The 26,787-nt window shown below is 47.8% G+C and overlaps 1 protein-coding gene across 1 annotated transcript; it reads left to right on the top strand.

The window, feature by feature from the left end:
- The first annotated feature begins 74 nt into the window (after window positions 1-74).
- On the top strand, window positions 75-25,054 carry POFUT1 (protein O-fucosyltransferase 1). The gene is made up of 7 exons (XM_030830942.2): window positions 75-274; window positions 1,929-2,050; window positions 5,483-5,665; window positions 6,824-6,936; window positions 16,118-16,310; window positions 17,765-18,007; window positions 20,796-25,054. The coding sequence occupies exons 1-7, from the start codon at window positions 142-144 to the stop codon at window positions 20,982-20,984; spliced, it is 1,176 nt and encodes a 391-aa protein (XP_030686802.1). The 5' UTR covers window positions 75-141; the 3' UTR covers window positions 20,985-25,054.
- Window positions 25,055-26,787: the final 1,733 nt, after the last annotated feature.

Below are 26,787 nucleotides of genomic sequence, written 5' to 3' on the forward strand. Positions count from 1 at the left end.
TGGTCCCGCCTGCCCGCCGGCTAGAGCGGCCGGAGCGGCGCGCGGGCGGCGCGCGGGGGCTGACGGGAGCGGGGCGGACGCTCGCGCCCTTCCTTCCCTCCCCGCCTCCGAGCCGCGGAGCGCCCTGGCTCTGGGGCCAATATGGGAGCCGCCGCGTGGGCATCGTCGCCCCTACCGCCGCGTGTGTCTCTCCTGCTGCTGCTTCTGCCGTTCCCGGGGCTGCCCGTGGGCTCCTGGGACCCGGCGGGTTACCTGCTCTACTGCCCATGCATGGGTAAGGCCTCCCGAGCCTTCTGTCCAAATGGGGAAACTGAGGCCCAGAGAGGAGAAGCAATTTCTCTGAGGCGCCCAGAGACGCCTTGACAGGTCCAGGAAAGGACTCCAGCGCGGGGCAGGGCCTGCTCCTCACCTTTCTGCCCCAGTTGCAAGGGCACCGAAGGGACCTCTGTGTCCAACCTTCCGTTTGGCAGATGAGAAAACTGAGGCCGGGAGAGGTTACCATGTGTCTTGCGCAAGGCCTAAGCCAGCCCCGAGTCCAGTAAATGGAGTTAGTGGGGCAGGACTTGATAGCACTGACCCAACGCTGGCTCTGGGCGATTCTTTCATTCATTCAACACGTATTTATAGGGCACCTACTGTGTGCCCAGGCCTGTTCTCTGCTCCAGGGATACGGTGGTGATAAGACAGAAAGCTCCAGGCCCTTGTAGAGCCTTCATTTTAGTTGGGAAAGACAGACCATAAAAGATAAATATAAAAAATAAGTAACTGCATAATATTTATGGATGAGTGCTATGGGAAAATAAAATAGAGCAGGGTAAGGGAGAATCTAAAAGCTGGCTTAGGAGTGCAATTTAAATGGGAGTGGTGGATCGTCACTGTTAAAGTTATTTCTTCTTAAAATCCTTCACACTCCTAACCATGATGATGTTGCCCTCTGCGCATCATCTCCACCACACCCTTCTCCCCAGACCCTCCAGCTGCAGGCACAGTTACCCTTTTCTGTTCCTTACACATACTCAGGTCCTGCAGCCTGTGCTAGTCCCTCTGCCGGGGAACACCCTCCCCTTGTCTTGTGCCAGACCAACTCCTTCCCATCCTCAGGCCACAGCTTAAATGTCACCAGAAAAGACTTCACTGACCTCAACCCAAATAATCTCCTCCTCATTGTTCTCCATCACCAAACTTTTTTCACTTCATTTTTGAACTTATCAAAATTTATCACTGTATATTTGTTTATATGTTTACTGTCCCCCTACCTGGCCTGTGAATGCCTTGAAGGCAGAGACCTTGTCCTTCTTGCTCACTCCTGTGTCCCAGCACCTAGCAGAGAGCCTGACACGTTGTGGCCTCTCAACAGTCTTTGTGGAATGAATGAATGGATGCCATGCTGGGGATAAAAGAAAGAGTCAGACAGGGACCTTGCACCTGGGGCATTCACAGGCTGAGGAAACAGCCAAAGGCCGGGAAATGGGAAAGGATATTCTAGGAAGAGTGAAGAACCGCAAGTAACTCATATCCAAGGTGGGAGGCAGAGGAGGGGAACTGAATATGGCAGAGGGGTAGTGAAAGGATCCCAGTGAGTGAGGCATTGGAGTTACCCCTTCACATGCAGATGGGAGGAAATAGAAGTAGAAGGTCACTCCTGGCTGATGGAACAGCAAGAGCAAAGGCATGGGTTGGGGATGGGAAGTGTAGAGCATGTTTGGGAAACAGCAAAGAACCTGGAGTGGCTGAGGCAGAAGAGGCAGGGCCTGAAGGGCCTTGACTGTCAGACCCAGGAGTCCAGACGTGATCCCATGCTGCCAGCTCCCCTGGCTCTCCTTGGTGTCCTGGCCCTCCACACTCCTGGCTCTGCATCCTTTCTGAGCCTTGCATGCCCCAAGCCCTCGATGCCGTAGTCCTCACTTCACCTGCAATATACCATCCAGGGCGCTTTGGGAACCAGGCTGATCATTTCTTGGGCTCCCTGGCATTTGCAAAGCTGTTGAACCGCACCCTGGCTGTACCTCCTTGGATTGAGTACCAGCATCACAAGCCTCCTTTCACCAATGTGAGTACCTCCTGCTGTTGACCCTTGTCCACCTTTCCCTAATCCTGCTCACCTCTGCTTGACCCCAAGTCTTTCTGTAGGCTTTACCTCCCACCCCTCTGAGTTTGCCCTACCTCCCCCCACCCCGCCCCCCGCCAGAACTGTCTTCCCTGGCTAACTGGCTAACATTTATCCAGCACCTGTTGTCTGCCAGGCACTGTTTCTGAGCACTGCATCAGGATTAGCTCTTTTCCTTCTCATCACATCCCTATGAGGAAATGGGTTTAGAGAGGTTAGGTAACTACCCACGCTCACACAGCTTGTGAGTAGTAGACTGGAATTCAAGCCCATGTCTCTCTGACTCCTGAGCCTGTGACCTGAACCTCCAGACTCCATTTCCAGCCTTGTTTGGTCCCACCCATTGGTCAGAGGTGATGGTTGCTATTATCAGTTCTGAAGGAGAAACAGAGGCACAAGTTGGTTAATAACATGTCCAGGGCCACAAACCGGAGCAGTCTGGCTCCGGCACTGCCTCTCACCTCATCAAGGGGTCCCTTAGTATGGGAAGCCCAGCATCATGTAATTTCTTGCATGTTCTTTATGTCTTCCACCAGTCCTGTATCTGTCATTGTTCACAATGTAACTCCAGGGGCCTGGCAGTAGGAACTAAATTAATATTTAGTGAATTGACTTTGAAAGTTTTTAATAAACTTCAAAAAATTATGTTTAGTATGTACAAAACACTGTACTTTATTCTTACAGCCTAAAACGTAGGTTTTATTTTTTCCTGCACATGCCTGTATTTAGAAAGTTTAAAAGCCAGAGTACCTGAGATCATAGTCTGGCTTGGCCACTTACTAGCCGTATCGCCTGGGCAGGGTACGTGACCTCTTTGTGCCTCAGTTTCCTCATCTTTAAAACAGGCTGGTAATAGTTGTTGCTACCTCCCTCAGTGAGTTAGTGATTGTGGAATGCCTCCCTCTTAGAATCAGCTGAAGCCATCCATTGAAAGTGCTTAGGATGCAGGGAGTCCTTAGTAACCGGGAGCTGTTGATGCTCTGACTTTTTGTACTCACTGTTATAGTTTAGACCTGGCCCGTTGGTCTCCCTCTGGTTTGCTTGCCTTCTCTCACCTTGCCTTCTCAGCTAGGAGTCTTTCAGAGTTTCCACTTCTTGTTTTCTATGGGTTACTCAGCCTACCCCAGTTGGGCTCCCCTTCCCCACTGAGACTGTTCTCACAGAGGCCACTAAGGACCTTAGAATTGCCAAATCCAGGAGTCATTTCTCAGTCTTTATCTTAACTGACCTCCCGGTGGCACCTGGCCCCATGTGCCTCTCTGCTTCTTGAACTTCCTACTCCCCTGGCTTCCAAGACACAGCCTGTTCCTGCTTCAGCCCAACCTATCCACATTTTCCTCTTTGTGCTGCATCAGGGGCTCCTCTCTCCCCACCCACTGTTTAAATGTTGGTGGGTCTCCTCTTTCTGTTTGCTTATTAGCTGTGTGACTTAAGATGAGTTACCTAGATTCTGTCCACCTGGGTTTCTTCATAAATAAACTGGAGATGGTTGTATTCCTACCTCTTACAATTAGATGAATAAGTCCATGAAACATCATGAGTACAGCACCTGGCACTAACCCAGCACTCCGTAAATATTAGTTGCTTTTATTACCATTATTTGCTTTGCTATAAGTTTCTGTTGACTCTTGGGCTTTCACTTTTCTCCACGTACCTCCCAAATTTACCTATGGCCCAGACTCTCCTCTGACCACAGGCCTTGTGTTTCTAACTCCTCTGCCTTTGGGTCTATTTGGATGACCCACAGATAATCTGAAGTTCACAAAGCCAGAACTTTCCCCTCAAACCTGTGTAACCACCTATATTTCCAGCCCTAGTTTATGTCACCTCCATTCACCTGGGCCAGGAACCTAGAAGTCATCCTAAATGCTTCCCTTTACTCTGTACTTCACCTCCCTTTACATTTTTTAACCTGTCCATGCTTCCCCATCTCTCGGACTTTTGGAGATGCTCAAAAATACATGTTGAAACAAAACAAAGCACACAAAACAAAACAAAAATACATGTTGAATGAATACTTGAACAAGTAAAAGGACCATTGCAGTAGCCTCCTAATTCCTCTCCTTCCTCTTATCTTACCATCAGTACATTCTTTCTTCTGCCGCCAGAGTGATCTTTCAAGGAAGCAGATCTCACATTATTTCTGCTTAAAATCCTTCAGCAAGACCTTGTTGCTAATAATTAAGGTTCTCGAAGTCTGTTCATTGGAACATCAATGGCTCGTGCAGGAATGGTGCAGTGGTTAAGTCAGTTTGGGAAATTGTGTTCTCAATTCCTCATTCCCCCCAAATTTGGAGATTCAAAATGCATGTTAGCATATTAAAGGCCCTGAGTTCTGTCATAAAGAAACCTGCTTAACATAGCATTTCCCAGGCCTGTTTATTTCTGGAGCCTTTTTATTGCAGAACCCTTTACCCACCTGAACTAGTGGAACATGCTTGGGAACTCTGACCTATAGGATAAAGTCTAAATTTTATTTCATGGTGTTCTAAGAAATTTTCTTAAGTCTAGAAAAATACAGAGATTACTATAATCACCGTCCATGTATCTACCACTAGAAATGATAATCATTAATATTTTCTCATCTTTGCTTCATGTTTTCTTTTTGTTAATAAAAGAAATAAAAGTTTATAGATAAAGTCGTTAAAAGATTGTGTGTCTTGGCTCGAGGTAACTTCTAGGCCCTCCCCCCAGAGGCAACCACTATCATGGATTTAGTGTCTTGGTATGACTCCTTCCAAGTTTTTTCCTGTACTACTTCCATTGTGGCACTGAGCATCCTTTTATCCATCTCTTGGTACGAAGGGCAGGATTCTCTAAGGCAAATACCTAGAGGTAGAGGGCACCTTTAAAATCCTATTAGATGCTTGTAAGGGGTTACACTCCAAAGTAGTTGTTCCAAAATGTATACTTCTACTATCAGCCGTATCTTTTCCAGTAATTAGAGTTAAGCTTTTAAATTTTTGCTGGTCTCACAGGTAAGAAGTGGTGTCTTGTTGTCATTGTAATTTTCTTTCTCCTAATTCTCGTGAGCTTGCACATCTTTTGAGTGTGTTGGCTATTTGGGTTCCCTTTGCTGTGAGTTGCTCACTCCTATCCTTTGCCCATGTTTTCTCTTGCATCATTTGTCTTTTTTCTTATAAATCAGCAGGCATTTTTGAATATGAGGTGTATTACTGTTTGTTCTTTAGTTTGCAGATGTCTTCTCCCAGCCTCCGTTCTAACTGTGGTATCTTTTATCAAAAGTTGTTCATTGACATGTAGTCCAAGCTGTCTGGGTCTTAGAGTATATGGTTTTAATGAATGTCTTTGAAACAGCCACTAGGATACTGAGGAGGGGCCCTCGCCCCCTCCTTTTCCCCACTTTCCCTGTAGCTCCATGTGTCCTACCAGAAGTACTTCAAGCTGGAGCCCCTCCAGGCCTACCATCGGGTCATCAGCCTGGAGGACTTCATGGAGAAGCTGGCACCTACTCACTGGCCCCCTGAGAAGCGGGTGGCATACTGCTTTGAGGTGGCAGCCCAGCGAAGCCCTGATAAGAAGACATGCCCCATGAAGGTGGGTCCTGTGGGTCTGGGGGACCCTTTCTGCCTGTTCCAGGTCCTCTAGGCCCCTGAGACACTGTGCGATAGCAGTGTGTGGGAGAAGGCACCAGAAGGGCCTAGAATAGAAAGATGGAGATTTAAGTCCCATTTCTGGCATTTGTCAGCAGTGTCACTTTGGGCAGAGGACGTTGCTTCCTCTGAGCCTTTACTTCTGCCTACAAAGTAAAGACACCAGTTCCTGCTGTGTCTTGCTCATAAAGTATCAGTGAGGGCCAGGTGTAAGAGTGCTTGTAAACTGTAAAGTGCCACATCAGTAATAATCACTAATACTCACATAGCACTGACTACACACCAGTACCATGTTAAGAGCTTTCCACATATTATCCCACTTAATCCTTAAACTGTTCCATGAGCAAAGTACTATTAATACCCCATTTTATAGAGAGGACACCGAATGCAACAAAGAGAGGTTTAATATTTTGCCCAAAATCATAATAGCAAATAAGTTGTGGTAATATGGCTCCATTATCCACCCTCCTAACTTGTATACTTTCTTGCCTCTCAGCACATAAATGAAAAGCTGTTATATTTATCAGTAGAAGTTTGTAAATTTCTGGCACTTTTGGAATAAGACAGTCCCCAACATGTGTTTCAGTGCTTATGCTACAGTCTGAGGAGGGTGGTTGGAGGAGCTGTGAAATTTGAGAAGGGAGACCTTGCTTACAGCCCCAACATTGCCCTCACTTGCTCTGTGAGCTTGAGCAAGTGTCTTGTCTGGGTCCTGGTTTCCATCTTGAAAATAAGGGCATTGGATTAGCCAGGTCTTGAAGGTCTCTTGGAGCTCGTAGTCCATGGTCCTAAATCCAAGGTTGACTTACTCCCCAGACCCCCACCAGTGCTGCAGGGTCAGCGGCATATGGCACACGAGCAGGAAAGACTCCTTCAGATATCGTGGTGAACGTTGCCTGCTGAAAACCAGACTGGAGGCCGAGCTGCCCTCCTCAGCACCCAGCCCAGAAATTACGACGTGATATTCCTACTGGCCCATCCTGTGAGAGTATTTCAGCCTGAGTCAAATCACCCAGGGTTCCCCCATCCACAGTCCCTTGGCCCCATCCCCAACTGGCCTTCCCTCCTGCTCAGTAAGCCTTTTCCCACTCTCTTTCTCTAGGAAGGAAACCCCTTTGGCCCATTTTGGGATCAGTTTCATGTGAGTTTCAACAGGTCTGAGCTTTTTGCAGGCATTTCCTTCAGCGCCTCCTACAAAGATCAGTGGATCCAGAGGTATGTGGAGGGGGCAGCATTGCTGGGATTAGGGGAGAGGTGGGGGGCCCACGGGCATTCAGCACCTTCCTGGCCCTCTTCCCCTCTACCACACCCTGATGTATGAGACCAAAGGTGCGGCTGTTCTGTCTGTTGAACTTGGGATCCTATGTGATCTGTTCCCATCTCAACGCCTGACACGGTGGGACGTTGACCTGCCACAAGGTTGAGCAAGAGTTTATCAGCCAATAAAGGATGTCATAAAAAGAATATTGTGCAGTCACATGAGTCTCGATTTCCTCCTCTAGGCGTGAGAATCACTCCCCTGTTACCTTCCTCTTCACAAGGTGAAAATTGGAAGCTGCTTCTAGAGAAAAACAGCTTCAGGTGCAGACGGAGAAATGATGTCATCCTGATAGTAATTGGATGTGCTTTATTAATTGTGCTCCAGTAAGCCCTATTAAAGAACAAAAACTAGGTTAGCAGGGCATAGGCACAGGCTGTGAAATATTTATAGAGCAGCCGTCACGTATGAGACGTAGTGCTCAAAGGCCAGAGGTGATGCATAAAAATGAGGAAGACCCGGTCTCAGCCTTCAGCGGGCTACAGTCTAGATATAATGATGACACTAACATAGTACATTTGCCCCTGATGCTGTAGTATGGCAAGAAAGAGCGTGGGCTTAGATGTCAGACCTGGGTTAGAAACCGTGAGGGGCTTATGAATTCTTGTGAGGTCCCAGCACTTGGCATTTAGTTAGCCAAAGATGGACTGATGCAGAGGAACGAGCACAGGCTCAGGATAAGACAGCCCTGAGCGCTGACCCAGCCCTGCCTCTTTCTCAGATGCCCCTGAGTGAGCCACTCCAGCTGTCTGGCCTGAGGTTCCTCCTTGGTTTAATGGAAGGAGCACTATGGTATCTGCCTCCAAGTGTGTAAATCACATGGCACGTAGTAGAGGGCCAGTCACTGTTACCTGTTACTATTATTCACATCCTTTATTTTATTTAAGTCTTTGAGAAATTTCATGAAATGGGTACTATGATCAATTTCCATTTGACAGGTGAAGAAACTGAGCTCAGTAAGGCTAAATAACTTGCCCAAGGTAATGCAGCTATTGACTGGGCAGCAGGGGTCTGTGTGTAAGGCTTTCATAGGTAATAAGAACTAATATTTATTTAGTGCTTACTTGTGCCAGTTGCTGTTCTAAATCTTCACTACCTAAGTCTTCTAAGGTAATAGCTCATTTAATGCTTCCATGAGTCTGGGGGACAAGTGTTACTGTCGTCTCCGCTTTACAGGTAAGGAAATTGAGACAGAGAGAAGTGAAGTCACTTCCCTAAGGTCATGCAGCTTGAAGTGGCAGAGCTGGGGTTTGAATCCAGGCAGCCTGACTTCAGAGCACCCATTCTTCATCACTGTGGAGAAAAGAGCTGTGCCTTTAATAGCTGCCAGTTCCTATTTGGGACTTGCCTTCAGAGCTAGTTCATGAGCTACTGAGGATACTCAGTCCTGGCAGAGTCTAATCCCCCTCATTGTTGATCCCAGATAGGGAATTGTTGATTCCCATTTGATCACCTGCTTGGTTCTCCCCATTCAACTCTGAATGACCCAGAGCTATTGCCAGACGGCAGACCTGTCCTCAAAGGATGGAGATTTGCCACTAAAATGCCAGGGGGAAAAAAAACCATGACACCAGCTCTAAAAGCAGCTCTAAGAGCAAATTCCAAAAAGCACACAGTCCTGGTTGGAAGAGAAGGGACAGGGTTGCATGGATGCATCAGTCGGACAATGTTGCTGAAACACTTGTTCATGGCCGCGTGGTCTTGCTTCAGATCATTGAGTTGTAGGAATTGTGTAAGGGCTTGGGGAAGCTTGTGCCTCACAAGCAAATTTTTGGGAAAGGAAGACTAGTGGGGAAGGTGAGGTCCCTGGAGGCAGTTGGAGAGAGCTAGGACCACCTGGGCAGCTGCCTTCCTTCCACACACATGTAAGAAGCACCGCCTGAGTGTCAAGCACTGGTGTGGATGCTGGGGAGACAGGCAAGAATAAAGCAGATAAGGCCCCTGCCCTGATGGAGCTGATTCTAACAGGGGAGACAGTGAATACATTTTTACGTAGGATAGTCCCAGAAGACAGTGCTGTGAGGGACATAAGCAGGTGATGTGTGATGGGCAGGCAAAGACCTTGTCTTTGTCAGCTTGGACTGCTATAACAAAATACCACAGACTAGGGGGCTTAAACAACAGACATTTATTTCTCATGCTTTTGGAGGCTGGGATGTCCGAGATCACGGTACCAGCGTGGTCAGGTTCTAGTAAGGACTCCTTGATTTGCAGTTGCTGCCTCTTACTGTATCCTCACATGTTGGAGAGAGAGCAAGCTCTCTGGTCTCTTATAAGGGCACTAATCTCATCACGAGGGCTCTACCCTCATGACCATCTAAATGTAACTGCCCCCAAAAGGCCCACTTCCTAATACTATCACATTGGGAGTTGGGGCTTCAACATATGAATTGGGGGCGGGGCGGGGGCGGGGGCACAAACATTTAGTCCATAACAGATCTGAAGGATGAGGAGCCAGCCATGCCAAGAGCTGGAGGGAAAGGTAATTATTCATGGCGGGGACACTGCAAGCTCTGAGGCAGGACAAGCTTGGTGTGGTCAAGGGGCAGAAAGACCAGAGTGGCTGGTAGGTCTTTGGTTTGGTTTTTGTTTTTCCATTTTCTTTATGGAATCCCAACTGTACAAAGTTCCAATCCATGTTAAACATCTAATTTCTTAAGATGAATACTCTTTGGAATACCCACCACATTTGGTGTTTTTTTTTTTTTTAATAAGAAAATTAAACTTACTCATACTCCCATCACCCCTCCAAAAAAGTATTAGAATTTTGATATGTATACTTCCACCCTCCAAAATGGGTGTATTTTTATGTACATATACAATGTATACCTACACATATTAACTTAAAATGAAATTATTACATATAGTTTGTAATTGAGTAACTATCTTTTCTGAGGAGTAATTGATATTTATCAGGTTAGTAAATAAATATCATTGGCAAGATCCGTTCTAAACATGTAAAAACATGAGATTTCAAAAAATGGTTAACTGGTGTGTATATGTGTATTCCACTCCATGCCAATGGGGTGTATTGGGTAGGGTATGTGTGTGGGATGTCCATTCATCTGTCGATGGGCACTTCTTGCTTGTGGTCTCACATGGCTACAGTCAGCTGTCGGCTGGGACTGGAGTCATCTGAAGGCTCAACTGGGCTGCATGTCCAAGAGGGCTCACTCATGGCTGGCTGGTGGTGCTGGCTGTCGTCTGGGAGCTCACCTGAGGCAGTCGGCTGGCATGTATACTCTTGACCTCTCCGTGTGGCTTGGATTTCGGGCAACGTGGCAGCTGGATTCTGAGAGGGTGCATCCAGGGAGTGCGTGCTCCAAGAGACAGAAGGTGGAAGCTGCTGGCCCCCTAAAGCCTGGGCCTGGCATCCAGGACACTGTTACCTCTGCCAAGTGCTATTGGGAGGGGACATAGAGCCCACCCAATGGGAGGAGACTTGAATTAACCTGCCATATAGAACAGGAGATTGGAGAAGTGGGCAGGGGTCAGACTGTGCAGGGCTTTGTAGGCCCTGGTGAAGCAGTCTGATAAGAATCCTGTGAGTGTTTGCAGGGGTGAGTTTTGAGAGTTTAAGTATTTTAAACATTTTCTTAAATAGTGGACACTTTCTTGCTGTAGACAATTGTCCTTTGGGGGCAGGGGCGTGGGTGTAGGGAGAATGGCATTAGAAAGGGTCAGCCGCTTCCCTGGCTCCCTGTGTAACTGCAGATTGCCTCCCTTCTCTGGCCACAGTGCTCTATCTACAAAATGAAGGGATTGAGCAAGATCGGTCACTTTCAAACTGTTCTTTGAGTTTTAGAGTTCTGGAGAAGCGCTGTGTGCTGTGGGGGCAGCAACGGGGGCCAAGTGGGAACTGCTTGGTTCCCCTCCCCCACTGCCTTCAACCAGTAACCCTCTTGTATATCAGCTAGAAGTGCTGGTGGCCACAGGTCCGGGTGCACCAGGTTTAACTTAGCTACATGTAACAGAAAACCCCAAATAACAGAAGACTAGCAAGATAAAAGTTCATTGTTTTCTTAAGTAAAAGGACTGGGCTGTGCAACCCAGGGCTGCATGGCAGCTCCCTTGTGTCTAGGAATTAGGCTCCCATCTCTGCTTAGCCATCCCAGTACTGGCTTTTTTTTTTTTTTTTTTTTTGGCTACACTGCACGGCATGCAGGATCTTAGTTCCCCAACCGGGAATCAAACCCCTGCCCCCTGCAGTGGAAGCGTGGAATCCTAACCACTGGACCACCAAGGAATTCCCCCAGTACTGGCTTTTATCCTTAGTGTCACCTCATGGGCCAAGATGACTCATGAAGCCCCAGGTAGCTGGAAGGACAAAAGGGGCAGAAGAAGGGCACATCCTCACCTTTTTAAGGAGCCTTCCTTATAGCTTGCTTACACCAGCTCATTGGCCAGTACTTAGACATGTGGCCATATGTAGCTACAAGAAGTACTGAGAAATGTCTTTTTTGGGGCTTCTGTGTGTCCAGCTGAAAACTGGCTTCTAGGAAAAGAGGATAAGAGTTATTTCTCCCCACTAAGTGATTTCCCGCTGAGGATCTTTCCAGCTCTGCTGGTTCTGAGTCTGTGAATACCCTGATGGAGATTTAATTGAACAGACATTTATTATTTATTGCACATTTACTGTTGGAAGGCTATGAACCATTCTCTTGGCATGAAGGCAACAGGTGTTTGAGCACGTGGCTTATCGTTCTCCCAGGATGCAGCCTCCTTGGGAGGACATAAACAGGTGACATCTAATTGGCAGGGCGGAGACCTGCAAGATGAGAAGAAGCCAGGCATGCAAAGAGCTGCAGGGAAAGGTAGTTCTTCATGTCAGGGACATTGAGAACTAGACTCTGCCTCTTTCATGTCCCTGCACCCTCTGCACTCAGCATAGTATCCATCCACTGGTGTATCCTGGGCTCACATGTGGGTGCTGTGCATGGAGAAACCCCAGCTTGGTAGGGGGATCTCAGCAGTGTCAGTGTGGTGGTGAAGAACCCCAGAGGTTCACTGCACCCAGCAGCAGGAAAGTGTGCCTTCTTCAGCTGAACAGTGACCAGGCTAAGGGCCTGACTTAGTGTCAACCATCAGGGATGTGAACAGATGGACCTGGTCAAGCTTTCTTCCCAAACAAGACCCTTATTCCCCACTTTCTTTCCAAACAACACTCTCCTCCCTCATTGGGAGCAAACGAGCACGTCAGTCTTGGCCTCTTCCTGCTTGTCACGTCAGAGCTGACGTTGCATTGGGACAGCTATATGTGCTGATCCAGATCCATGTGGAGGGGCTGCATATTCCAGATTTGGAATTCACCAAAGGTCAACAGCAGGTACTTTCTAAGAGGTCAAGGAGGGAACAGATCCTGATTTTATCCTAATGTTCCAGCCCCCTGGGAGATCACAGCTTTGCTTTCCATTTGAAACCCTTTAAGGTGGCCTATGAAAGTCGCTTAGCTGAGGTCCTAGCCCATAGTAGGTACTCAGTTACTATTCACTTCTTCCTCTGACCCCTGACATCCTGATCTGGTCTTTCTGGTGAGATCCCTGAATTCTCATTCATTCACTGACATATTTATTGTACCTACTATGTGTTGAGGCCTGTGTCTAGGCTGGGAATCAGAAGAATAAGCCACAGACTCGGCTTTTGAGGTGCTTATTGACTGGGTGGGGGAGCTGGGAGTGAGGTATAGTAGTTAAGAGCAAAGGTTCTGGAGGAGATTGCCTGGATTCAAATCCCTGCTCCACCAGTTCCTAGCTGTGTGACCAGGAGCATGCTACTTAACCTTTCTGTGTCTCAATTTCCTCATCTGTGAAGTGAGACTAACGGTAGTACTTACCTCACGGGGCTCTTAAGAGGATCGAGTGAGTTAATGTACACAAAGTAATTGGAACATTGCCTGTCACATGTATGTACATGTAAAGTCTGACAAGACGATTAGATAGAGCCAAGCTGTCCATGAACACTTGCTGTGGCTTAGCTGGCACAGGCCTTGCACCAGTGTGTGTGGGAATCATGGTGAACAAGAGTGCTTGGGGCCTACCCTCGTGGCAGTGGACAGGGAAGGTGGTTATTGAGCACATCAGTGTGCAGAAGGCAGCAAAGGAGAAGTGGTACAGAGCCCTCTCCTAGGAGCTGAGGCTTGGGAGCGGCAACTGGTCTTGGAACTTTGGAAGGTGTTTGTGGAGCGAGGTGTTTGGTTGGGTGTGAAGAAAGAGTGGCATGTACATTGCAGCACTGTTGTATGGGGAAAGATCGGAAACAGCCTCACTGACCAGCAGGGGGGGACTAGATAGGTAAACTGCAGTTTATTCATGCAAATGGAAACCTTCAAGAGACACTAACACGATCACGTGACCCACACCATCAACATGGCCAAATCTCTAAAACAGAGTTGACTTTTTAAAAATAAATTTATTTTATTTTTTATTTTTGGCTGCATTGGATCTTCGTTGCTGCGCGCAGGCTTTCTCTAGTTGTGGCAGGTGGGGGCTACTCTTCGTCGTGGTGAGCAGGCTTCTCACTGCAGTGGCTTCTCTTTGTTGCGGAGCACGGGGTCTAGGCATGCAATCTTCAGTAGTTGTGGCACACAGGCTCAGTAGTTGTGGCTCGCGGGCTCGAGAGTGCAGGCTCAGTAGTTGTGGTGCACGGGCTTAGTTGCTCTGCGGCATGTGGAATCTTCCCAGACCAGGGATCGAACCTCTGTCGGCGGATTCTTAACCACTGCGCTACCAGGGAAGTCCCTGAGTTGAATTTTTTAAAAGTTGAAATAGGTTACATGCAATATGATGATGATGATGGTGGTGATGGTGAGAGAATTTTCTGAGAGCTTTCTACGTGCCAAGCACTGTTCTAAATGCTGTGCTTATATTAATCCATTTGATCTCAACAGCCCTATGAAGTGGGAACTATTATCAGCTCTATTATACAGATAAGGAAACTGAGGCACAGAATGGTTAAGTCACCTGCCCTAGTTAGTAAGTGGCATAGTCAACATTAGAGCACGGTCATCTGGCTCGACCATCCATGCTTTTACCATTGCACTGTGTAAAGAGCACACAGAATAATACCCTTTAATATAAATAGTAAGGTGTAATCATGCATGAAACCACAGTATCTTCTGGAAAGAGGAGGAAGTGGAAAAGAGATCATAGGATAGAGCTTTTATTCAGGTGTATATTTTTTAAAATCTGAAACAAAGTAAAGTGTTAATATTTGCTAATTTGGGTCACAGCTCTGTGGACTGTTAAATTATTTTCAGTATTATCCTGTATGCTCTGAAATTTTTAATAAATTTTGATTGAAATTTTTATTGAGATAACTGTAGGTTCACAAGCACTTGTAAGAATTAATACAGAGAGATCCCATGTACCCTTTACCCAGTTTCCCCCAATGTTAACATTTTGCGAAGCTATAGCACAGTATCACAACCAGGATATTGACATTGGTACAGTCCATCCATCTTATTCAAATTTCCCCAGTGTTACTTGTACTCACTTCTGTGTGTGTGTATACTTAGTTCTGTTCAATTTTATCACGTGTGTATGTTTGTGTATCCATCACCACAGTTAAGATATCAAACAGTTCTAACATCACAAAGGTTCTTGTGTGGCCAGTTTATAACCACACCCACCTCCCTAAACACACACACACACACACACACACACACACACACACACACACACACACACACACACACACACACACACACACACACACACACACTAGCCCCTGGCAACCACTAATCCCATCTCCATTTCTTTTTTCTCAACTTTGTCATTTCACAAATGTTATATAAACGAAATCATACAGTATGTGACCTTTTGAGGCAGACTTTTTTCACTCAGCATAATTCCCTTGAGATCCATCCCAGTTGTTCCCTGTATCAGTAGCTGGTTCCTTCTTACTGCAATAGTGCTCTGTGGTGTAGATGTACTGCAGTTTGTTTAACCAGTCACTTGTTAAACGACGTCTGAGTTGTTTCCAGTTTTTTACTATTACGAAGAAAGCTGCTGTGAACATTCGCATACCGGTTCATGTGTGAATATAGGTTTCCATTTCTCTGGGTTAAATGCCCAAGAGTACATTGGTGGGTCATATCGTCATTGCACGTCTAGTTTTATAAGAAGCTGCCAAACTTTTCCCGAGTGCCTGTACCTATTTCATAATTTCAGGAAAAGGATTTTGGCTGGCAGAGGGAAGGCATACCAGGTAGAGGGGAGAAGTCTGCAGAGATCTGTACTTTGAAAGTGCATTGCAAGCTTATGGAAGAGCGGGGCATTTCATGTTGCTGGAATATAGTCTGGGCTTAGCTAATGAGGGAACACAGGTTTGCTCCTCACTCTATTCAGTCAACAGATCTTTACTGAGCTCTTCCATGTACTGTTCTAGGCACGCGGAGATACTGACTTCAGAAGCCTGAGTCCAGCAGACTTTTCTGGACTCAGGGGTAAAATAATTACAAGGTGCATTGTGAACAAGGGGGAGGGAGAGCTTTCGGCAGGGTATGTGGGGGGCATCTACAGACCTCTAGTGTTTTCCATGAGAGCAGGGACCATGCCTGTCTCATTCTCCCCTGGCCCGCAGCACATAGTAGGCAATCCATAGATAATGTGTTAAATGTTGAGTGAATGGTCTCATCCAGCGTACACATTCCCTGGGAGTGTGACCTGTCAGCAGCTGCACTTCCCAATCCCACTGTGTGGGTAAAATGGCAAAGACTCAGTCTAGACACCCCAACCTGGAGTGAATTACCGCACTACAGATTGGAAGCCAGCATGACATACAAAAGGTTGGAGTGTAAATTTACAGGTTCTGCTGTAAATTTTTAATTGTTAAACAATCAAAGAGAGTTGTAAATTCCATGTGGCGGGACAGTATTGCATACTGTGCCTCTTGCCGCTGCCAAGGTCTCTTATCAGCCCGTTGGGGTTTCACAACCTCTTGTGCTTCTTGCATGTTGCAGGGGCCCCTCCGCAGGGTCTCTGGGGCATGGTGCAACGCCGTCTTTTCTCCCATGGGGGTGGCGGCTGGACTCGCTGTGCGCTCTCTGTCTGACTTCTTCTCCTTCTGTCTCATGCCTAGATTTTCTCCAGAGGAACATCCAGTGCTTGCCCTGCCAGGGGCCCCGGCCCAGTTCCCTGTCTTGGAGGAGCATAGGCCGCTCCAAAAGTACATGGTGTGGTCAGATGAGATGGTGAGGACAGGGGAGGCCCAGATCCGTGCCCACCTCATCCGACCCTATGTGGGCATCCACCTGCGCATTGGCTCCGACTGGGTAACTTCCCCCTTCCTCTCATGGCTGGGATGGACACATCTCTGAGCAGGGCCCATGCCTATGGGGGTTGGACACTGAACCCACTGCACCACGTCCTAGCCAGGGTAGAGAGGTCTCACTTGGCCAAGTTCACGGGACTGTGCCCCACGATCCCACTGCAGACACGTCAGAAATGTAGCTCCAGAGCACTTGCTTGACAGTTTTCATTTTAACAGTTGCCATTTTTATCCTCATTTCACAGATGGATAAACTGAGGTATCAAGCTAGGCTCTGGGTCAGACAGCAAGCCAGAAAGAGCCCCATAGCCCACAGTCCTCTGTCCCAGTTCAGTGTTTAGCCAGTAGACTCCTTGTTGAAAAACAAGCTCTGGAGGTTGGGTGGGGCTCCCAAGAAATGAAGATGTCATCCTCCAAGTTTAGCAGCTGCTGAAATGTGCAGAAAGCTCATCAGGTTATCCTCCCTGTGAAAATAACTGGAGTAATGTAGACAATCTCCTTAGTTTACAGAAGAAGATATATATGTATGTGTGTGAGAAATACCCATCGTTGAAAACTTGAAAAATACTGAAAAGTATAGAAAGTAGATCACAATTCATTCAGTGTCACTTGAGGAAGCAATCACACATTTACCCACTAGATTCCCTTCCTGCCCCCCTTCCTGCCCCCTTCCACAAAGTAAAGGAGCCAGGCCCAGAGTATTTTGTGAGTGGTTTCAGATAGTTCCCATTTATGCTTCCCTAGAACATAAGAAGATATAAGATGCTTTCTTTTTTTATAAAGCTAGCATAATGCTAATACCAAACTCAGATAAGGTCAACTCTGGAAAGTACAGCCCATTCTCATAAAGAGCACAGATATATTACCAAGTAAAATCCAGTAGCACATTGAAGAACATACAACACAAACAAGTAAAATTCATCCCAGGAATGCAGGGAAATTCACTATATTAACACCCAAAGAAGAAAAATCATATAATCATCTCAATGGAGGCCAAGAAAGCACCTGATAAAAAGTCAACAGTCATTTATGATTTAAAAAAGAAGAAAAACAGCTCTTAACCAACCAGGAATACAAGGGACCCACCTTACCTTGATAAAGGCTATCTCTCCGAAACCCACAGCAAACACGTACTTCTTGGGAGCTATCAGAAGTGTTCCCACTGAAGTCAGAAATCAGACAAGGCTGCCCATCGTCACCACCACAGTTCAGAATTCTGCTGGAAGTCCCAGATAGTGCAGTTATACGAAGAAACAAAAATTGTGAAAAGCCAATATCCCACTACCCAGAAATAACCACCGTTAACTGTTTTGAAGCATTTCCCTCTTCCCTCAATGCTTTAAAAAAAAAAAATAGTTGCGCTCCTCCTGTATTGCCTGCCTTTTTCCCCTTCCCGGCTCTTGCTTCTGGGGTTGCGGGCGGTGGCCGTCTTTAGCTCTGTCCCCACCCACCCCACAGAAGAATGCGTGCGCCATGCTGAAGGACGGGACCGCCGGCGCCCACTTCATGGCCTCCCCGCAGTGCGTGGGCTACAGCCGCCACACCGCCGCCCCGCTCACCATGACCATGTGCCTCCCCGACCTGAAGGAAATCAGGCGCACCCTGAAGCTCTGGGTGACGGCGCTGAACGCCCAGTCGGTCTACATTGCCACTGACTCTGAGAGTTATGTACCCGAGATCCAGCAGCTCTTCAAAGGGAAGGTACACATGGGGCGTGGGCCTGGTGGGAGGGCAGCAGGAAGGGAATCAGAGGAAGCACCAGGGTGGTCTGCCCGCTCCCACCTCATGCTTCACGTCCTCCCACCACCAGGCTTTTACTTGAACATCAGGTTCCCTTCCAGTTCCTACCCTTCTTTAAACCCCAGCTCAGACACCTCCGCAGGTGCTCCGCAGATTTCCCTCCACTCTGTCGCTAATGGATCCCTACTGGGAGCTGTCACAGCACTTTATCACATCTCCTGAGACACCTTCTAGACTGAGACTAGTGTAGAAACAGGTCTTATTTCTTCCCAGTTGCGACTCCTTGAAGGCAGGATCCAAGGTGGACTCACTGTTCTACTCCTCAGGGTGTAGCCTGTTGCTTTGACCTCCTCCAGGGCTGAGACCCCGCCTTGCCATTTCAGTGTCTAGGACAGTGCCTGACACGTGGTAGACACTTGGTAAATGTTTGGTGAATGAGGCCATAAAGAGTGGGCCCTTGGAAGGGGTCCAGTGCAGCAGAGGGATTAAGAGCATGGACTCTGGAGCCAGAGGACTTGGGCTCTACTCACTGTGCAGCCTCACACAAGTTACTTTACCTCTCTGTGCTTCTGTTTCCTCGTCAATAAAATGGGACTGAGAGTCGTGCCTACATCTCATAGTGTAATTGTGAAGATCAAATAAAAAGAAATTAAAACAGGTCCAGTAAAAAATAAGTGCTGAATAAAGTTAGCTGTCATTGATAGTAGAAGTAGGTGGTTGATGAATACAAGGAAGGCTCTTTTGTGCTTAGTAAATGATTAAAGAGGTGGTGAATAGTAGGTGTTCAGTATATGAGTAAATAATAGAACAGGCTTGTTACTGTATGAGTGAAGAATAGATAATAAGTAGGTATCGATAAAATGACGGAGTTAATAGTGAACATTCAATAAGACTTTTGAGTGAATGAAGGCCCTAAATGCTTGTGCAGACCTTAAAAGACAGACATCCGCTTTCTAGCAGTGGGTGCCCTTGGCTTATGTCGAGGGGCTCCCTTTCTCTCTTTTACCGGCTTGTAGAGGAAGTGCCGAGTCAGAGCATTCTGGTCCCCACCCACCCGCTTTATAGAAGAATATCAGAGCCGGGAGACCTTGGAGTGCCTCTAACCCAAGCCCTGCGTTTTATAACTGAGAAAACCAAAGTCCCATAAAGGAATAGAATTTACCCAGGAGGTCTCGGGGCTCATTTTAGTGGGCATGACACAGAGCGGGTAAGTTTCAGGGCGTGGGTGGAATTGTTCAGGGGATTTTGGCCATGGTTAAGCTGCTATTATTTTTATGCTGCCATCCAAATAGCAAGATGATGATTTTTGTTACATCAGAAATCTCTGTGTGACAGCAAAGCACTTTCAGCCCCAACTCTGCCCACACCCCCATTTGGAGAGTCCCAGGGAGTTTTTTTGTGAGTTTCTAGAGTTGGTATGTTTGTTATACCTTGAGCTTCTTGCCATTTTCTATTTCCTGTTCCTGTGCCACTATTTTTGCCCTTCTCCACCACTCTGCCCCCTTCTCCATGGGCTCAGCCCACCCTTCCTCTTGAACTAAGACTTGCTCATCTGTTAAGCTGGGCCAGTGCTGAGCCGGTGATACTGATAAATAAGATGTGGTGCTGCCTTCCAGGGCTCACAGTCTAAACTCAGGAAAAGAGATTTGCAAAGAATTATAAGATACGCCACAAGAGAGGGCCAGGCTTGGGTGTGGAGGCTCATTCACTCACTTGTCCAGTCAACAGATGCATACTGAGGCAGACCCCAGCCAGCAGCGACAAGCAAACTGATGCAGCCCCAGCCCCAGTCAGGTGCAGGAAACAGACGTTAACCAGAGAATCACTAAGGAGTGAAAGCTACAAACTGAGATGTGTACTACAAAGTAAAAGAACGTGGTTCTGTGAGCGTGTAGAGCAGAGGAGCCTGGACTAGATGGGGGAGCCAGGGAGGGCTTCCCCGAGGAGGTGTGACTTGAGCTGCAGGGTGAGAGTTAAGTAGGAGTTAACCGAGCAAAGAGACAAGCACGCCAGACAAAAGAGCATGTGCAAAGGTCCTGAGGTGGAAGGGAGACTGGTGTAGTGGCTGGAGCTCAGGGTGGAGAGGCAGCTAAACAGGCCTTATAGGCCACATTCAAGATTTGTCATCTTTATCTGAAGAGCAGTAGGGCACCAGTTAAGGGTGCTCAGCTTGGGGTAGACGGAGGAGTAGGCGGGTAGGGGAATCTGAAAAAGTTTCCTTTGGCTACTTTCATTTGGTGAATAGACCTGGAGGAGAAAAGATTATGGTGACTGGCCAGGGAGTAGTAATCCATCAAGAGAAGGGTTCACCTTTGGGGAATATCTCGGGGATAGATTGGACAGGACTTAAGTCTTGGAGGCATCCAGGCAGCAGAACCAAGTGGGTGGGGTGCGCTTTGGTCAGATCATGGTTTGGTGGGAGAAACCAAGCCCCTCAGGTGACCTTGAGCTGAACCTTGAGAGTATGGTCAGGACTGTGATGGATGGGAAAAGGCGTTCCCGACAGAGGGAACCAACAAGCAAAGGCAGAGTGTGAATGAGTGGTGTGTCTGCAGCTGAGGGGCTAAGGCAGCTGCTGGGCAGCACTTCCCCCAGGTGCCCCGACCCTGCATTTTAATCCTCTGTATGCTTCCTTGTCTGTCTGTGACTTCAGCACAGGGAAGGAAGGTGGCAGGTGGCTGCAGGCCTTGGCTGAGCTGGCCACTTAGGCCTGCACCCTGGCTAAAACACCCTGCCCTTCCTCCTGCAGGTGAACGTGGTGAGTCTGAAGCCTGAGGTGGCCCAGATCGACCTGTACATCCTCGGCCAAGCTGACCACTTTATTGGCAACTGTGTCTCCTCCTTCACTGCCTTCGTGAAGCGGGAGCGGGACCTCCAGGGGAGGCAGTCCTCCTTCTTCGGCATGGACAGTCCCCCTCAGCTGCGGGATGAGTTCTGATCCTACCTGGAGCATACCGCCTGTCTGAGTTGTTCCCTCCAGCCAGGCCTGGCAGCCAGAGGTGCTCCCAGGATTGATCCCCAAGGATCAGAGAACAGAAAAAAGTACCAGGGACTTCCTGGAAGAGTAGGAAAACAGTCCATCTCCCAGGGCACGGGACTTCCAAGCTTCTAGTAGCCAGACCATCTCCCTTTCTCATGTGCTCCCTGCTGCTTCTCCTGGGAATTTCTCACACCAGCAAAGCAGTCCAACATCTGTCTTTTGGTCTGCCCTGCTCTGAGCAGCCTGGGATGCTGAACTGTATTAGGAGAGATTTTTTTATATATATAGAGAGAGATTTTTATAGTTTTGATACAAGGTCATGACTCCCCTAGAACTCTCCCTCATTTTAAAAAATCAGTGAAGTTCATTAACGTAGGTACCTGAAGTGACCTTAACAGAATGTGGATAAGGCCAGGGGTGGGTGGGTGTATTGACCGCTTTTCCAGATGACCCCCAAAGTGGCCCTCAGACTCATCCCCACTGCCTGGCCAGAGCCATTTGTCAGCCCCCCTTTCCTAGGCCATTGCCAGGGTTTGGGGCACAAACACTCTTCTCCATTGTACACACTATGCAAATAGAAGTTATCGATCACAGTGCTGTCAGTACCCCGAAGACGGCTAAGTGCTGCTCCCACAGCGCATTCCCGGCAAGGAGCACCTGCCGTCAAGCCAGACCATCATGGTATTGCTCTCAAAGTCTCTTGGTAGTTGGTGGCCTGCCACAAACCTGGCACCGTCAGGGTTTCATAACACCTCACCAGGGCCAGGACTTGCTGGCCTGGCAGGATGCTTCTGAAGTCTCCTCTTCTGATCTCATGTCCCAAGGGGCCTGGTTGTAGAATTTTGCCATTAAGCTGCTGTCCAAGGCCTGTCCTCCCAGCCTTCCTCCTGCAGCTGGAGCCCTCAGACTATATTCTCACAAGGGAGTGTTCACTAAGCCTCTGACCAGATCAAAGATGCTCAGTTCCCAGGAGCCATTGGATTCCCAGGTTTTTTTGCCCATGTCATCCAGTATAATCTCAGCCAAGCCCATGAGGCTTAAGGTGTTAACAGTCATAAGTTTCTTTGTCTCTCAGATGCTGTCGTTGTAAAAATCCATGACTCCTGAGAGTCTGATTTTTTGGCCTTGTGGTTCTAAAATTCACGTCTAACACCTGCCGATCACTTCCCCGCCATCTGGCCTCCCTCAGAAGGCCACAGTCAATCCTGGTAAGGTAGAGGAGATTGATGAGAGCCAGGCCCAGAGCTCCATGCAGCGGTGCCCCTTGGGTAACCTTTGGGAAGAGACGCTTTGTTTCCATGGCAGACTGAATCAGAGGCTGCAGGGCAACAAGCACCAAACACCAAAGGTGGCATTCGCTGCTTAGAGCTGCCGCCCAACTCTTAGCAGGAGAAACTGTACAGAAAGGACATTTGAATTTTCCCTCCGGGGGCAATGTTTTAAATCCTGGGTGGACTCTGAGAGATGGTTTATCTGTTCAGACTTGTTCACGAGCCTCACTGTGGGACAAGGGAACCCCTGCCTCCATCCGGCGGCTGGGGGCTTGTGGCTTTCTGCCTGATGTCATTTGCTGCCCCACACTAGGCACACGCCTTAGAGTCTGGGGCTCTAATGGGCCGGCCAAATCCTCGTGTCTCTGGAGGTGAGGGTGCTGGAGTTGCAGTCAGATTCAGTGTGTTTTGTAGGCGAGTACTTTATTCCTTTGACCCAGTTTCCTCACCTATAAAGTGGTGATAAAACTGACGGGGTTGTTGAACAGCCCCAATCACATAAAGCATGTATAAGAGCCCGTTGTAAACGTGAAACAGACAAAGGCAAATACACGGCTGTTGATAATTTGACTGCCTCTCGTTGCATGCCTCCTTGGCACCAGGCCCTGTGCTTGCTAAGTGCTTTGTGGACATTCTCTGGTTTAGCCCCCACCTCAGCCCTGGGAAGTAGGAACTTCTGGGCAGGGCAGAATTTTTTTTTTTAATTATTTTTGGCTGCGTTGGGTCTTCATTGCTGCGTGTGGGTTTTCTCTAGTTGCGGCGAGCGGGGGCTACTCTTCGTTGCGGTGTGCAGGCTGCTAATTTCGGTGGCTTCTCTTGTTGAAGAGCACAGGCTCTAGGTGCGCGGGCTTCAATAGTTGTGGCGCATGGGCTTAGTTGCTTTGCGGCATGTGGGATCTTCCCGGACCAGGGATAGAACCCGTGTCCCCTGCATTGGCAGGCGGATTCTTAACCACTGAGCCCCCAGGGAAGTCCCACAGGGCAGAATTAATGCTCAGAAAATTCTCAGTTTCCCCATGACCACACAGCCAGTAGTGGTCAGCCCGGATTTGACCTCCAAAAGTCAGTGCTGTTAGCCAGCATGCTCTGCTCCTCCAGTTCACAGGATACACTTTATGCTGTATGCTGTGGAGGCTTCGGATGGAGAAATGGTCAGCCACCTTTATCCCCATTGGGCTGCAGCCGTGGGTCTGCCACTGCCAGGAGCTTTCAGGGAGGGGGGATCACCCAAGAAACAGAAAGCCCACATGAAGCTTACAGTTCTCTTGGGTGGTTGCTTAATTCAACATGCTTTCATTCAGCAGGTGTTTATTGACCCACTGTGTGCCACGCTCTCTGCTAGGTCCTAGGGATTCAGCAGAGGATCAGACATAAAGTCTTTGTACTCAAGGAATTTGCATTCTAATAAAGTAGAAGACATAATAAGCAAATGTACTGTGGGAGGTGTTAATTAAGTGCTTTAAAGAAAAATAAAGGGCGTGGTGGGTGCAGATGGGGAGTAGTCCTGGTTTAGATGAGCTCAGGAAGGCCTCTCTGAAGAGCTACTGTGGAGGGCGGAGGGGCGCACTCATCCAGAGATCTGGAGGCAGCGCTTTCCCGGCAGAGGAAACGGCATGTGCAAAGGTCCTGAAGCTGGAATGAGCGTTTGAAAACTAGCAAGGAGGTCAGTGTGGCTGGAGTGGCAGAAGCGAGGCAGGGAACAGAGTAGATGAGAGCAGGTGACGTGACCCATCCTACAGCCTGGAGGGCAGTGTAAGGTCAAGACTTGGCTTTTATTTGGAGAGAGATGGGAAGCCCTGTTGCATCTGAACAGAGGAGGGTCATGGTCTGATTTACTTTTTTTTTTTTTTGAAGTTTTGGTTATTTTTTTTTCTTTTGGCTGCATTGGGTCTTCGTTGCTGCACGCGGGCTTTCTCTAGTTGCGGCGAGCGGGAGCTGCTCTTCATTGCAGTGCGCGGGCTTCTCGTTGCGGAGCACAGGCTCTAGGCACGCGGGCTTCAGTAGTTGTGGTGCCAGGGTTCAGTAGTTGTGGCGCGCAGGCTCAGTAGTCGTGGCACATGGGCTTAGTTGCTACGCGGCATGTGGGATCTTCCCCAAGCAGGGCTCGAACCTGTGTTCCCTGCATTGTCAGGCGGATTGTTAACCACTTCGCCACCAGGGAAACCCTGATTTACATTTTTGAAGGGCCTCTCTGGCTGCCACGTGGAGAAGAGATGGGAAGGAGGAAGGGTAGCAGCAGGGCGACCAATGTGGGGCTGTCACAAGGATGCAGGCGAGAGAGACAATGGGGCTTAGGCAAAGGTTATTGTCTTGGAGGTGGTGGGAAGTGGTCAGATTCTGCATGTATAAAATCATTTAAAAATCTCAGTCTTTTTTAAAGATATAAGTCTTTGCATAGTTTTAATCATGCAGTATTTACAATTTAATGTCCTGGTTTTCACTTAATAGTATATCATGTTTTCCATGTTGGTACATGGCCTGAATAAATGTTTTTAATGATATAAAATTCCATTGAGGGGTGTCCCATAGCTTATTGTTGTCCTATTATGAGAACTTAGTATGTTCCCAATTTTTCACTGCTATTATTTGGAAAATATTTTTATTTGTAAGTCTTTTTCTATATCTAAAATTTTCATTAAGATAAATTCCCAGAAGTGGATTTGTTAGATAGACTTAAAAATAAAAACTTTTTTTTGAAAAAATTCAAATATACATAAAAATTGTGAGTAATAAAATGAACTCTCAGTTTCAACAATCCTCAACGTTTCACCAGCCTTGTTTCATTTACTGTCTCATTCCCAAGTCCATGTGCTGGAGACTTTTCAAGAAAATCTGAATGTTTCAAAGGAAGAGCCTATAGGGTTTGCTGACACACTGAAGTGGGGTTAGGAGAGAAGAGGGAAGTCCAGAATGCTCTGAGGTTTAGGGCCGAAGCAACGGGGAGGAGGAGCTGTCCCTGATTTGCAGAGTGACCTTGATGCGGGTCACTCACCTCTCCACCTCACCTGTGAGTTCCAGGTGTTAATAATGGTGGTCTCTGGAGGCTCCTTGGAGTGCTGGTTGATATATCAGATTCCGGGCACCCACCCAGGTCTGAGGAATCAACGTCTGGTGTGTGCAGTGCCCAAGAATCTGCATCTTAAGCACCTACAAGTGATTGTGATGCCCAGTAGCCCAAGACCTACTTAAATTGTGGTCCTTGGACCAGCAACATCGACATCATCTGGGACAACTTGCTAGAAATGCAGGCTCCTAGGCCCCACCCCAGACCTGCTGAATCAGAATCTCTGCGGATGCAGCCCAGGAATCTTTTAACAAGCTCTCCAGCAGCTAAAGTTTGAGCACCACTGATAACAAGGTTGTGGGGATGGCGCACTGTGGTCAGCCAGCAAGCACTTATGGAGGGCCTTCACTGAGGTGCCTCTCTGGCACTCCTCGAAGTTTCCACCAAGCGTGGTCAGCGGCGTGGCTGTGCAAGGTGCCCAGTAGTGCTCAGTTTGTGTTGTAACATTGACTTTTTTCTCTTTTTTGTGCACTGGGGGAAATATACAGCTAGATAGTCAAGCCCTTCAGTTAATGGATCTCATTGTTTTAGGATGGGGCCAAACTTACATAAGCAAAATGATGGGAATTACATTTTTTAAAAATTAAGTAACTACCAGTAGAGGTGGGTTGTGGATGAGGCAGAAATGGAGAAACTGGTGTTCAAAGGAACCAAAGCTGGGAAAATGCTGTCCTTATAGATCCTCCAAAAGTATGGAAGGGAGTGGACAGGAAGGGGGCAAGGAAGGTGAGACGGGATAGAGGACGGAAGAAAGCTGAGCTCTCATGTCCACATTCTGTTCACTTCAAGGAAGCTTAATGGTAATAATAGCAATAATAATAATCTTTCCCTGGCCTGAAAATAAAGATCACTTGCTTCAATTTTCTCTTTATCCTTAGTGAGGTTGACAGAAAAAACCCATAGCCTGAAGGCAAATCCTGCTCTCTGGATTATGTTGTCAGGAGTAATTCAAATTCTTACTTGAAACCTGGTTTATTTCAGGATTGGGAACTTTCCCTTGAAATAACATCTTTTTTTTTTTTTTTGCGGTACGCGGGCCTCTCACTGTTGTGGCCTCTCCCGCTGTGGAGCACAGGCTCCGGACGCGCAGGCTCAGCGGCCATGGCTCACGGGCCCAGCCGCTCCGCGGCATGTGGGATCCTCCCAGACCGGAGCATGAACCCGTGTCCCCTGCATCGGCAGGTGGACTCTCAACCACTGCGCCACCAGGGAAGCCCCTGAAATAACATCTTTAAGGACGAGAAGGTTTGGTTTGTTTTTACAGCTAATCCTTTATGGATCATCAGCCCAGGATGCCAAGCCCAATCAGGTAAAGAGCGGGAAGGGAAGAACAAAAGGCATTTCCCAGAAACTACCTCCGTCCCCACAAGCAGTGACTCAGCAGAAGTGGGAACTGATGCCCACCCAAGGGGCAGAAGGAAGCCTG

This window comes from Globicephala melas, chromosome 15 (assembly GCF_963455315.2).
Source record: "Globicephala melas chromosome 15, mGloMel1.2, whole genome shotgun sequence".
Classification (NCBI taxonomy): Eukaryota; Metazoa; Chordata; class Mammalia; order Artiodactyla; family Delphinidae; genus Globicephala; species Globicephala melas.

Bases quoted from the DNA above. Each gene is read 5' to 3' on its own strand.
- POFUT1 (XM_030830942.2), top strand. From the start codon at position 142: ATGGGAGCCGCCGCGTGGGCATCGTCGCCCCTACCGCCGCGTGTGTCT. The intron at 5,666-6,823 runs GTGGGTCCTGTG...CTCTTTCTCTAG, and splicing joins AGAAGACATGCCCCATGAAG to GAAGGAAACCCCTTTGGCCC. The intron at 18,008-20,795 runs GTACACATGGGG...TTCCTCCTGCAG, and splicing joins AGCAGCTCTTCAAAGGGAAG to GTGAACGTGGTGAGTCTGAA.